The sequence below is a fragment of the Musa acuminata genome, chromosome BXJ2-6 (genome assembly GCF_036884655.1).
Source record: "Musa acuminata AAA Group cultivar baxijiao chromosome BXJ2-6, Cavendish_Baxijiao_AAA, whole genome shotgun sequence".
NCBI lineage: Eukaryota > Viridiplantae > Streptophyta > Magnoliopsida > Zingiberales > Musaceae > Musa > Musa acuminata.
Window position 1 is genome coordinate 12,182,877 of NC_088343.1, and position 13,334 is coordinate 12,196,210.

The following is a 13,334-nucleotide window of genomic DNA, read 5'->3' on the forward strand; positions in this document are numbered from 1 at the left end:
CGTGTATTTATATTAAAAAAAGAATACACGGGTATTTTATGTATATCCTTATAAATGAAGGATATTTATGTCAATACACCAAATATTAAGTGTCTCAATAAACTTGACTTATCTCGAATTTATTGCACCAACTTTAATGGAAACGTGACAATCCCAAGGACGACTTGCATGTAAATACACATATGTTGTAGCCCTTTCGCTATTGGTAAACCCTCTTGACAATCACATTAAATAAATATATAATATAATTATGAATCATATATTAAATATATAATATATAATATAATAAATATAATATAATATAATATAATTATCAATAAAAATTATATTTTACTTTAAAAAAATAATTATCAATCATATCCTAATTTCTCACAATATCTTATTTTATCTATTGGACAATCATCCCGGTGACACTACTCTATCATCTTAAATAAATATATAATATAATTATCAATCATATACTAAATATATAATATATAATATAGTAAATATAATATAATATAATTATCAATCATATCCTTATTTCTTACAATATCTTATTTTATCTATTGAACAATCATCCCAGTGACAATATCTTATTTTATCTTACTCAATGAAGCTGCATGCAACAATCTGAATGAACGATGTCTACAAAAGTTCTCAGGCAGACACCATCATAAATCTTAATGTTTCAACAGTTGGTATTCTATTGCATGTTACTTGTCCCACCATTGAGTTCTGCTAAAGGTAATGAGAATGCCAAGTTCATCACAGTAATAGCTCCATAATTCCTTCAAATTATCTCTATCACTCGAGAAGAGGATTGCCGTGTCACCGCAGATGTAATCACCCACACCATCCGACCGTTTTGTTTATCCTTAAACCAGCTTCAGAAGACTCTGGTTCTGCTGGCTTCTGTGGTCTGGGCTCTCTTGGCTTCGCTGGATCTACAAAAATAACCCATCCATCCAGAAACTTGGCGTTCATCCCATGCCTTGCCTTGTCAGCCTCTTCAATCGTTGCATACCTAACAAAGCCAAACCCCTTCGACCTTCCTGAGATTCTATCGGCTATGACTTTTGCTGCAAGTTATGATGGTGTTGATCACCAGAGACAAATTCAGGTTCCGGATTAAGAAAAAAAGAGAACAGAAGAATCTCACAAGAGAAAGAATATGTACCTTCAAGAAGTTGCCCGTATGGAGAGAATGCCTCTTTAAGCTTATCATCAGTGGTTAACCTTGAAAGCCCTGCAGCAAATGAAGTAGAACAACAATTAAAGCAGGTGGATAACTTTGAATCATTTTCCTAAACATGCAGAAGCAGGTTGTTTTCAAATAATTGAACTTTCTTTCACATAAATATTGCCTGCAAAGGCCATGGTACTTGCACATCAGTCAAAAGAAAATTGTTGACATCCTGAGGCAGAGATCTCTGGAATTTATTTGACATACATAAGTGCTTTCATTAATGACTATTGTTTTGCCCATGGCCACGATAATGGAGAATATATTAAAATAGAGCCCTCCATTCTGTCATTGTCGATACTTCATATGCAATCAATTCACTGTCATAAAATGTATAAGCACAACTAAAACTGGGAACATTGTTTAGAGGAAGTCAGGCTCACTTAAACAGTATCTTGATTCTTATGTACAGCATCAGCACAAGAACCAAAAAACATTCAAATATGAAGAGCTTTACATCACCAAGAAACTCAATCTTGTATGCAGTTTTTAATTCGAATTAAGTTAATTCTTTTGACATACAGAGGCCATAACTGTTTCAGACTGCAGATTCAGGCATTGTGTACATGTCATTGGTGTGTTGATGATGTGCTGTCACACTACACCGCTAGACATGCTACATTACTATTGATACAGAGATACAAACCTTAATTCCATGCCGTACTACATAAGAGGCACTTACCAGCACTTTTAAAGTATAAGAAACTCTTTCAAGATAACATCAACATTCACTAATGCACTTTGCGGTTAAAATGAAGGAAACCGACATAAGTGATGAAAACCTACTATCACGGACTTAACTAGAATTATCCAAGTCGTGAGACACCCTTGCGTTACCTATTCGCAAATGATCAACCTAGTTGCAACCTCGTTCTGGTCTCAAAAGACATGTAAACAGTAAAAGAACAAATTGATTAGTTTCAAAAACGAGTGGCGGACAAGCCTTGACATCTCGAAAAGAAGGCAGCTTTACAAGCAATTCAACAAACACTTGATGCACAAGAGAGAAAAAAAAGGAAGGAGAAAACAATACCTTTAGAAGGCAAACGAACAGTCACAATTCCACAAACAATGATGTTAGACACGTTAGCAAGTTCTCGTAGGCTTTACATGCGAACTTGTAAATCCAATCAATGCCCAACTCTAACCCAAACCCCCATCCAACCCTGTGCCACCTGGGTGGTTCTAGGGTGCTGAGATGGTTAACGCTTTGCACCGTACTGCAAATCTGTAGCTTGTAGAAAACAAACCATAGCACGCGAAGGCTAGGCTACACTAGAGCAATAGTCCATAGAACGCAAAGAGCTATGGACTCGATGGCATCATTGCATTTAGAAGCAAATAGGAACTAAAAAAGAAAAGAGCAAAAAAAAAAAAAAGTAAAACTGTAGTTTAACATGAGAATCAGATGGACTATTTGAGCAAAAGACAAAAAAGGAAACATAAATCTCTGAGCATCATTCATGGAGAATTATGCATAAATGGCATCCTTTAGTATGATTAAGAGGACATCCCAGTCTTGCACCTCCAATTACGTTCATGTCTTACTCCATTGATGGCATCCTCTAGTATGTGCCCTATGGACCTTACACACAATTTTACACTAAATGGATGTCATCACAAAACACAAGGGCAATTTTTTGGCCTTTTTTCTTGGATAATGCTAAGGTATTCTGTCAAATAGTTTGGAAGATACAAATTCAAAATACGATTGGCAAGTCATGTAATAGGCAGGCACTTTAATTAATTCTTACAGTCAAAGGCAATATATCAAAACAAACACCATAAGACGGCTGCTCCAATACCATGTTTAGCCCCATAGATAGAACTTTGATATGAATATCATTCTAATGTAGATGAATTAAGAACAAATACACAGCAAAACCAGCCATGGTGTCATGTCCAGTGTTAATCTTATACCTTGGGCTTCATATTCAATTGTTTAAACATTAGAAATGAAACCTAAAGCATCCTTGTGTTGAGTATCTAGAACTCACATGAACATCTCCCAAAAAAAGAGCAGCCGTATACTCCTGTAATGTCCACTCTCTCAAGTTGGCCCAACAATTTCCATTTCAAAAGAATGGTTTGCATGAAGCAAAGTCCAAAATGCGAGACTGGAAACAATCCTTAGGGGTTATGTTCAATAAAGTATAGGACACATGAAGAGGCCAAGTGAGATTGTGCACCCATATGACCTAGTTGACACGCCTAGATAACACAGGATTTAGACCTTCAGAGACCACACATCCATTAAGCATATTGCAACAAATAGTTCAAACAACTGGTCTTATTCCCTATTTTGTTCACGAAAACTATCATATACACAAAAAAAGCTCCTTGTGAAGAATCCAGAAAAAAAAAAATTTCTGCCATGCATCTTATTGGGGCACTCAATCTAACAAATGGATTACAAAGAAGCAGCCAATCTATTAGACCACTTACAGAATAGGACTCCGAATGCTATCACTATTAAGCAATTATACCGGAGGGGCTACGAACGTTAGAAATCTGACCAAGACAGAATATAAAAACTGAGCGGACGCAATAGTGTTTATAGATTGCACTCTGAAACTAATTGGAAAACTAATAGCCTTCTGAGCAAACCTCTTCTTTTTTTCCCCATATGAACAACTGTATCCGTTCGATCCGACATATGTTCGACGGAATATCCGCAACATCGATGAGAATTTCCAAGCAAATAGAAGGATTCGAAACATACATAAACACGAGAGCTCACCGCTAACGAATAACTTGGGCGTCGTAAGGGGAGGAAGGTTGCAGGCGGCGGCGTCGTCGTCGAAGGGAAAGATGGATGGAGAGGGGGAGGAGGAGGAGGAAGAGTTCTGGCGGTAGGCTGAAAGGGGTGACCAGGTCCACTGGGGCAGGGAGGCAGAAGAAGAAACCCTGAGGAGGCGGCGTAGCGCAAACGAAGAAGACGACAGCGCCATTCGTCGTGGGGAGGCGGCGAAACTATGGCCAAAACCCTAAAAGGGAACCGCTGGCTTGCAACGGGGGAAGGACTCGGGAGTGGTGTGATCGGAGCTCGGTAATTAACCGGGTGATTGGGCCCTCGGCAGTGGAAGTCGGCTCTTGTGAATCAAGGCCGTCCATCAGATGAATGCCTTTCTTAAGATGCGTGTAAGGTAAGTTAGACGGCCTGGATCTTGTGAGCCGACAAATGATCGAAGCGGTAGAGTCATCATTTCCATAATTCCCAAATAAAGTCCTTTATGAAAAGATCAAAATATTTTTTTCAATATAAATTTCCATCAAAATTCAATTAAGATTAAATCGGAATAGAATTATAGTACAATGTATTTATTATTGATCCAAAAACACTATAACTCAATTGAAAATGATATAATAGAATAATTTTTTTTATCATCATTCCTTGATAAATTTTTTTATAAAATTATAAGATTTTTTAAAATATTTAATCCTAAATATAAGACAAAGTAGAAAAATCAAAACTTTTAGCTTGATTTATTTTAAAATAAATGAAAAACACTATAATTCTCCTCCAAAATCATTCAAATTCTTATATTAATAATTTTATAATACCTCTGAGCCTATGATAAAATTGACATTTATTGTTAGTAAAAATTTTAATTACTTGAAACTAAGTCACAATGTTTTTATTTTAATTGAATGATAAAAAATACGAATGATTTTTATATTGTCATAGTTTTAATAAATAAAAATATAAGATCTTTTAAAAATTATAGGTCCACATTTAAGGTTATATAAAAAGAAATAAAAAATCATCATCCTTTATTATAAAATATATCAAAATATTCTTAATTTTCATTAAAAACCACTTAAAAACTCTCAAATAAAAATATTTTATGAAACTTAATACATATAATAAGACTCATAATTAATATCCATAAGAACATGAATTAATATAGATTGATTTTTAGTATTTTTGGTTCAATAACCCTATTCAAAATAAGGGTAATCGGCTCGGTTTAACACCGAACTGGTTTAACTACTTCGATCTAATTTTGTTTCAATAATAACAATAAAATCAACACATGTTAGCTATTAGTGATGATATTTTTATTATTTTAAAAGTATCTCTTTCGACAATTTGGAAATGAGAAATGGTGCATTACTAAGAAAAGTTAAATATATTAACTAAATGTGATAGTCGATTGAAGCCCGATTCGTAATCGAGTCTAAAGCCATCACTCTATCGAAAAAGTTAAATGTATTAACTAAATGTGGTAGTCGATTGAAGCCCGATTCGTAATCGAGTCTAAAGCCATCACTCTATCGAACAAGTACTCACCTTAATTTATTTAACATTGAGTTTACAGTCCCTTTTGTTTGCACTTTTTCGTTTTTTGAAACTTTCTCGACCTTTCTAGTTAATAGTAAATCAAATTTCTTAATATATTAGATGTGTTAGAATCATTTTAATCTCGTTGCATATGCGTGAACTTTGGTTCTCTCAAAATTATGGTTAATTTCTCAAGAAAAGAAAAAAAAATATGATTAAAAAAAGGTAAAATCCAATTATTGAATTCCCGAAAAAAAATCTGGAGAAATTTTTGTATTGTAGCCCCAACGTTAGTCATGCCCTTAACATGAGATAGGAGGGGATGTAAAGACTATGACCACCTCTACAAACCCCACTAGTCCCCATTAGACCTATCACCGCCTACTTCCTCTCTAGACTCCTCTCCCTCCTCTTTTATCGATGATCATCGACACAAGAGCCAATGGAGGAGTCCTCCTCATGCGAGGAAGGACCACAATCGATCATAACAAAGATCAACAAGCGAGACTTTCAAGTGCGATAAAGAGTAATGACCGATAAGGACAAAATAATCATTTGAAAAAAAGGATATTATTTCAAAAAATTTTGGATGCTCTACGAGAAATACTAAAAGTAAAAAAATAAAAATAAAAATTCACCCAAATCCAATTACCTATTAATGCATAATTTTCATAAACATGTTGATGCTCACATTTTGAAATAGACAGCTCGGATGTGATACATGTAGATAGTTGCTGATTATAAGATTAGAAGAAATCAGCGTACACAATCACATGAACGAGCAACTTCCCTGCACTGATCGCACCCACCGAGAGAGAATATATATATATAGCACATTAAATGCGCACAATGCCCTTTTGGATATACTCAAATTGGCAAATTTTCATATAAGATAAACAACAACAAACTCATTAAGCATATTTATCTTCTGTCTCGACAATACCATTCGAATCCCTCCGAATATAAGCATTTACTTACGTATAAAATATTACTACGTGAAAGAAACAGTAAAATCGTCCAGATGCGTCATCCCTCGGTTCGCCTCCTGCCTCCTACCTCCTCAAGCTTTCGACAATGTAATTGGCATAAAGATCCCTGCAAACATCGTTTAAAAAGTCAAAATTAGATAGATCAAGATATGAAAATAACAAACATATCTAATGTTTTTCTGCTACAGAAATAAAACAAACCACCTAGACATAGGTTCCGATCCAGAATTGAATATGACCCAAATTATTTTGCATCTGAATAATCAATACTCGATAGAGTTGAAGACTGCAAATAGCATTTTCTAGAATTGATTTTAGGCTTTTCGTTTTACAAGAAAAGAAGTTATGCCTGCAGTCCTATTCATTTTTTTCACATACAAAAACACAAATGTTTGTGGTTAATAGTGAGGCTTCGAATGAGTGGTTGGGAACCATATCATAGAAAAGGTTCCACATTTGGACCTTGGAGACCTAAAGAATTTAATCCCTTCCATATCATGAAATACAATACATCTAGTTTTTGCATAATTATCTGTTTGAACACATCATGCCAATCCTGTGGTATGCATCAGATAAGTAAATAGTCAGTCAATTAATTATATGAAGAAATGACAACAGGGTAAGACTTACATGGAATGTTGAATGGCTTCGTAAGCTGAAGATGCAGGCAGGAAATCATTTACAGCAACTTCCTTGTTTTCATTCTTCTTATCTGAGATCCTATGGTCAAGGAGAACTTACACTACCGAGGCCAAAACTTCATATCTTAAGAGAATGTACTAGTTGACTTGTGGAGTTATATTTTGAAGAACGTATTCAGTTAACACATGGCCTAGTTGCATGTATCTTTTGCAATGAACATCATCAGAAGTCTACTGTCGCTACGAGACCAATACCTGCCAACTGCTTAGCAAAAGATAGTAAAAGGCAATAAAGGGGATGAACACACATTACAATTAATTTCAAGGCCAGTGCTCCAGAAGCAGGATTAAAAAAAAATATTATGCAGTGCAGAATTTCTACCCTATCAGCAGCATGGATAAACTAGATTCAAGTCATGATAACACTGCATATATTGACTCTTTAAAAATCAGTGTTGGTGAGTGTATCATCAACTGGCTGCCGCTCTTCTTGGTGAGTTACTGATCAATCGTTGCAAATGACAAACATTTAAACGTGTGGAGTGGACCTACTAAGTCTGGTGATTAGATTGGCAACAACTCTTTGCGGATAACATCACGCAGATAAGTTGTCTATGTAATATGATTCTGGTGGCAGATATAAGAGGATACAATCTTCAAAGAAGCGCCTGATCTCTGCTAAACGATGAGGTGGGAGCTCCTTGATATCATTGTAATGCTTGTATTCAGGATCATCTGCACAAACAGCAATTATCTTGTCATCTTTCTCTCCCTGTTTCAGACAGCATAAAATTGAGTCAGCTCCTCTTTACCAAGGTCTTTCCAGAATTATGAATCAAAAGGTCCAACTTATCTGTTATGCAGAAACCAGACCTGATCAATCATAGGCATCAGACCTATGGCTTTAGCTCGAAGAAAACATCCTGGAATCACTGGTTCCTGTTGAACAGCAACAGTTATAACTCTTTTAACCGGTTCCCCTAAACTAGCGGAACAACTATAAGGATAGAGAAGAAAAGGATGCAAGCGTAAATAATGAACTAGAGGAGCCCTTTGCAACTTGGCCATTATGCATATTCTATCTCACACTACAAGTATTGGGAAGTGAGAGGTGTTGCTTATGCAGTGGTATCTATGATATGCTCTCTCTGCAAAAATGTATATTCACATCTAAGCAATACGACCCTGAGGAACTCGAATGCCACAAACCTGCATTATAACCAACACATCCATAGGATCATTATCTTCACAAAGAGTGCGTGGGATGAAACCATAATTATGAGGGTACACCACTGATGAGTAAAGCACACGATCGACCTGTATAGATGAAGCACATATGAAAATTATTTCAGAAAGCAAAAAGGAAGAGTCAAGTAGCCATGCATACCTTGATCAGCCCAGTTTTCTTGTCAAGTTCATATTTCACTTTGCTTCCCCTTGTTATTTCCACCACCTGAAAGGTTCGAGTATTTGTTTAACCTTATTTCTGGTGTCCTATTTTGAGTACAGATATAAAGTATCCTTTTGATCCACATAACTGAACACTTAAAAAATTGTATGTCCGAATAGTGAAGTGATGATAAAGTGACAAAGAATCCCAGGGTAGAATATGTTAGCTAGGTTACACATACATCATATTCATGCCAAACCAAACAAAGTTACCAACTTTAATTTTCTAACACCTCATTTCCTTAACTGTTTAACATCAAACTTTAAAAGAAGTCAGAATTCATTCATAAAAAGTGCAGTGTCCTCACACAGTTGAAAATTTTAGGGGCAGCAGGACCTGCATGCAAAATCCAAAGTCCAATTAGAAACGAATTAGAATGGAGACACAAATGAGGAAAAAATTATATGAAACTTCTTATTAGGATATCAAGTACCTATTTCAAGATCATGCCAAGGATGTGCTGCAACAGACCTTCGAGACATGGATGAAAGGATTCTTTCATTGAGAGGTGAACGAGAAAGTTGGAAGTCAGAAGCCTTAGTTGATGCTTGAAGAGGCGGAGCCATTACAGCACCTGATAAACATACAATCAATTTTCAACATCAATAATACTCATAATTTTATCATGAAGGTGTAGTTGTCCAAACGTAGACCAGGTATTTACCAGCTATGAATGAAATGTTAAAAACCTATTCAAACAAAAATATTTAAAAAATATTAAAGATTTAGATCATCAGAAGTATAGAGGAGGACGAACCCCCTTCATGTCAAGACAATTATTCATCAAAAGTTGTACATCCCTAGCTTAATTATGGCTGATTTATGAACCAGATCCATCATACATCATACGGAGAAGACAATCGTTGCCGATCAACAAGCTAGTAAATCGGCACATGATTTGGGCCTCTTCTAACCAACTGTTCATGTCCAAAGATCTAAAATATTCTGGCCTAAGTAATGCACGTTACTCTAATGGGCAGGTGAAGGACCTTCATGGACAAAAAGCGATCATGAAGCAGCAACGTCATCACAAAGCTCGGAGCTCATAGTCCATCATCAGATCGGAAGAAAGAAAGGAAGACAGCTAAACCTCATCCCCTGTGACGCGGATTCCACCCAAAATCAACACAATAAACCTACACATCTATGTGACTTCTGCATTGAAGCACCAAGTAATTTCAAAACAAAAAAAAAAAGCAACATATGGCATACATTTGTCTCACTATAAATAAGGGGCATATAAGGGTATTTGCGTAGTAAAACCCTAGTCACAATTTAGAGCACCGGACTCGTCACTGCAGATTTACCAAGAGGAAGAGAAGACAGCTAAATCTGTAGCCCTCACGGAGAGAGATCTTTTCAAAGAAAATGGAAGCATGTTTCTTGAACACAAACGTTCAAACTTACGGATTCCAACACAAAACTTGGGCGAGTCTGGGAAACATAACAGAACAGCCTACAGAGATCTGAACGAGTGAAAAATAAAACACGAATCATCTAAGCTCGAGCAAAGAAAACCCATGAAAGAACCCCAAATGATCCGATCCAAGTAATCAAAATCGCATCAAGTCGAAGCCCAAACCCTAATCAAAACCCCCAGAAAACCAGATCCAAGGCCTCCGGAGAAGGATGTTCGCGAATCTGTACCTCGAAACGGGGACGGAGGAGCTGAACCCGGTCCCGGGTGTCCTCGAGACCGAAGCGAGATGGGAAAGAAGGGCCGGAAATGGATTCCACTAGACGGTAAAGGAAAGCAAAGAAGGTTGAGAGAGAGAGAGACAGAGAGGAGATGGAGTTTGGCTTCCCGCTTCTTCTCCTTAAATAGAGGCTTTTGCTGCCACTGGCCTAAACAATTCGGCTCCGGGAGTACGGGAGTCCGAACCACCAATGCCACCGTCCGGCCCCACCGGGGAGCGCGACGCGTCCCTACCGTTCTAAGACGGCGAGGAAGGAGTCCCCCCGCGCGTCGCGGCGCACCATCATTGACCGTTGGAACGGCTTCGCGATCCGTGCAGCGTCGGTCCTAACGGGAAGGACCATGGAAGACGCGTTTCTGGTGGGCCCAGGGGTTTTGCCATCGCACGGCTGCGATTGCACCGCTGACGGTGCGGAGCGGATGGCGTGGAGGGGACGCATCGGGTCCCGCGTGGGTTGGCCAGTGGGTGTGCCTTTGGGGACGCTTGCGGAGAAAGCGAAGTGCCGCCGCGACCCGAGGAAACTGTCACGCGGTCGGCACGTGGCAGCTGTGGTTTATGCCAATGAAGTTGTGGGGTTCCATTTATGGCGTATTATAATAATAATCAGAGAATCCTAATATTTATTTTATGATGGAACGAATAAAGCATTATTTGGGGAGTCAAAACAGTGTATGTGTTAGATATCATATCAAATAAAAAATATATATATATGCAAAGGTTAGGTATATAAAAATAATATTTTCTCTCATTGATGTTAAGAAACTCTAACAATTTTATCTTATTTAAAATGATGAATCATCATATACCAACCAAGACTCTTATTTCCAAATTAACATGAAATAAAAGAATCATCAAAAAATCCCTATGGATCGGATTGGTAAATCAACTTGACATAAAGAAATATATTGCTCACGATACACAAAAATTAAATATGTAAATACATCTTAATCAAATAAAATATCTCTTTGCATATGATGTCATTGTTAGTCGAGCATTTTTATCGATATTTTAAATCTCAATTCACTCCAAGATAAATTACTTCTCTCGATCGAAATTGATACTAATAATCTCAAATTGTATGCATATAAGGTTTGAACTTTCTAAGAATAAATTAGAATGGCAAATTGGTTGCGAGCTAATCACCGAATTAAAAAGCATGTCATGTTTTCTAAAGAGAGTTGAAACAGCTAAAGCTCAGTCCACCATTGAAGTTGTCACGTTGTGGCTACGTGCCAACTATCATCTAACTCATCAAAACAAATGACAAGTCAAATGACTTCCTCCCTTACATATTTCAGGTTTCGCAAGGCAGTATGTGTTGACAAGTCAGAAGACTTCCCCTCCTCGGTAAAGATTGCCAACTGATGTGTGCCGTAGTTGTATTTCGTGGTGGCTGTGTTCGATGTGCCTACGATTCGAGCATCGGCGAATCAATGTTGGACTTGCAATTGGATGGTTGTTTGGATGTCACCGTACGAGCATTATCATCTTCGAATGATAATTTAATAATTATTAATGTCAGATTTATTATATTATTATATTTTAAAATCGAACAAGCACTTATGATATTGAAATCGTCCGATTCGATGCGTAAGAAGTCTAGTGTGATCGAATGCTCGATACTCAAAATATACGAAGATAATTGAATGATTAGTTATCTAGATGATTGTTTGGATGTCATCGTACGAGAAATATCATATTCGAACGATAATTTAATAATTGTTAACATCAAAAATATATATTATTTTATTTAAAAATTGAACGAGCACTTATGATATTAAAATAGACGATATTTAAATAAGTTCCATATGATACGATGCATAAAAAGTCTAGTGTGACTAAATGCTCGATAATCGATCTATATAAAGATTGAGATCATATAAGATTTACGACGTAATCCGATCATTGAACCGCGTAAATTTTTTTAATAAATAATTATTTACTTTGATTATTGTGACCTAATGGATTTTATAGTGGATTTAACTCAGGAGATTATTTTAAGATACGAGCAAATTATTTGTTTAGTACTTATCTCTTTTTTTTATCGAGCTAATTGAATTATCATGTGTGGAATCATTATTATCTTTATTATATACGATGAAAGCACTTTTAAATGTCTTACCCTGTGATCATTATGAGGAGTGGATATGGTTGGAAGAGTTTGGAAGTAAGTGCAGAGAAACTTTCTGCCTAATATTAACAATATTTTTATCCTAATACTATGTTGATTGAACACGTTTAAATGATGCCACATTATTGTGATGTCGACTGAGCTTGGTTGGCTCAAGTAATGTCATATCATTCGATTGTGCAGACTATATGCGTCTGACCTTAATTGGTACTCATGATTTTACTTTTAAGGTATATATTTTAGAAAATATTATATTATTATCTTTTAAATAAATCGATGAGAAAAGAGTCTCTTGATTTAAATTATTATTTATTTTATATTTACAAATATATAACAAATCCAAGAATAGTATATAATAGTTAAAGATATTATAAGTGTTTTTTTATTATTTTATCTTATAATATCTTGAACTATTATATACTATTCTTGGATTTGTTATATATTTGTAAATATAAAATAATAATTTAAATCAAGATACTCTTTTCTCAAAATATAATAATCTAATATTTTCTAAATATTTTCATCATATAATTATTATATAATAGTATATAATTGTTATTATATAATAGTATATAATTGTTATTATTTTTATCTTATAGTATATAATAGTTATTATATGTAGTATATAATAGTTATTATTATAGTATATAATAGTTCAAGAAATTATTTATTAGTTTATATTATTTATTATAATATAAATAGTTCAAGATATTATAAGTGTTTTTTTATTATAAGATATTATCATAGTATATAATATTTCAAGATATTACGTGTTTTTTTATCTTATTTTTATTTAATTTAACATTAAATTTATAGAATCTCGTTATTATTATTTGATTCGAGAAAGGATTATATAATCACTTTCTTTCTTAAATTGGCCTATCAACGCTCCTCAAATCGGATTGAAACATTCCCA

At 35.5% G+C, this 13,334-nt stretch overlaps 2 protein-coding genes across 3 annotated transcripts; both read right to left on the minus strand.

Moving 5' to 3' along the window:
• Positions 1-656: 656 nt before the first annotated feature.
• LOC135614901 (organelle RRM domain-containing protein 6, chloroplastic-like) lies at positions 657-4,267 on the minus strand. The gene is made up of 3 exons (XM_065112759.1): positions 3,966-4,267; positions 1,160-1,228; positions 657-1,061 (listed from the first exon to the last, which is right to left on the minus strand). The coding sequence occupies exons 1-3, from the start codon at positions 4,174-4,176 to the stop codon at positions 826-828; spliced, it is 516 nt and encodes a 171-aa protein (XP_064968831.1). The 5' UTR covers positions 4,177-4,267; the 3' UTR covers positions 657-825.
• A 2,107-nt stretch (positions 4,268-6,374) lies between these two features.
• On the minus strand, positions 6,375-10,487 carry LOC103987887 (soluble inorganic pyrophosphatase 4). 2 transcript variants are annotated; one of them, XM_009406339.3, is made up of 10 exons: positions 10,238-10,365; positions 9,580-9,688; positions 9,024-9,164; positions 8,898-8,926; positions 8,528-8,593; positions 8,350-8,457; positions 8,014-8,079; positions 7,792-7,912; positions 7,130-7,211; positions 6,375-6,605 (listed from the first exon to the last, which is right to left on the minus strand). In XM_009406339.3, the coding sequence occupies exons 3-10, from the start codon at positions 9,154-9,156 to the stop codon at positions 6,563-6,565; spliced, it is 648 nt and encodes a 215-aa protein (XP_009404614.1). In that variant the 5' UTR covers positions 9,157-9,164; positions 9,580-9,688; positions 10,238-10,365; the 3' UTR covers positions 6,375-6,562. The 2 variants fall into 2 exon arrangements, with proteins under 2 accessions (XP_009404614.1, XP_009404613.1); XM_009406338.3 differs by lacking the exon at positions 9,580-9,688 and having other exon boundaries at positions 10,238-10,487.
• Between the last annotated feature and the right edge of the window lie 2,847 nt (positions 10,488-13,334).

Coding starts and splice junctions, on each gene's coding strand:
- LOC135614901 (XM_065112759.1), bottom strand. CDS start 4,176: ATGGCGCTGTCGTCTTCTTCGTTTGCGCTACGCCGCCTCCTCAGGGTT. Junction 1,229..3,965: donor GCCCAAGTTATTCGTTAGCG/GTGAGCTCTCGT, acceptor CATTTGCTGCAG/GGCTTTCAAGGTTAACCACT. Junction 1,062..1,159: donor ATACGGGCAACTTCTTGAAG/GTACATATTCTT, acceptor CATAACTTGCAG/CAAAAGTCATAGCCGATAGA.
- LOC103987887 (XM_009406338.3), bottom strand. CDS start 9,156: ATGGCTCCGCCTCTTCAAGCATCAACTAAGGCTTCTGACTTCCAACTT. Junction 8,927..9,023: donor TTGGCATGATCTTGAAATAG/GTACTTGATATC, acceptor TTTTGCATGCAG/GTCCTGCTGCCCCTAAAATT. Junction 7,212..7,791: donor CAGGCGCTTCTTTGAAGATT/GTATCCTCTTAT, acceptor ATAGGATCTCAG/ATAAGAAGAATGAAAACAAG.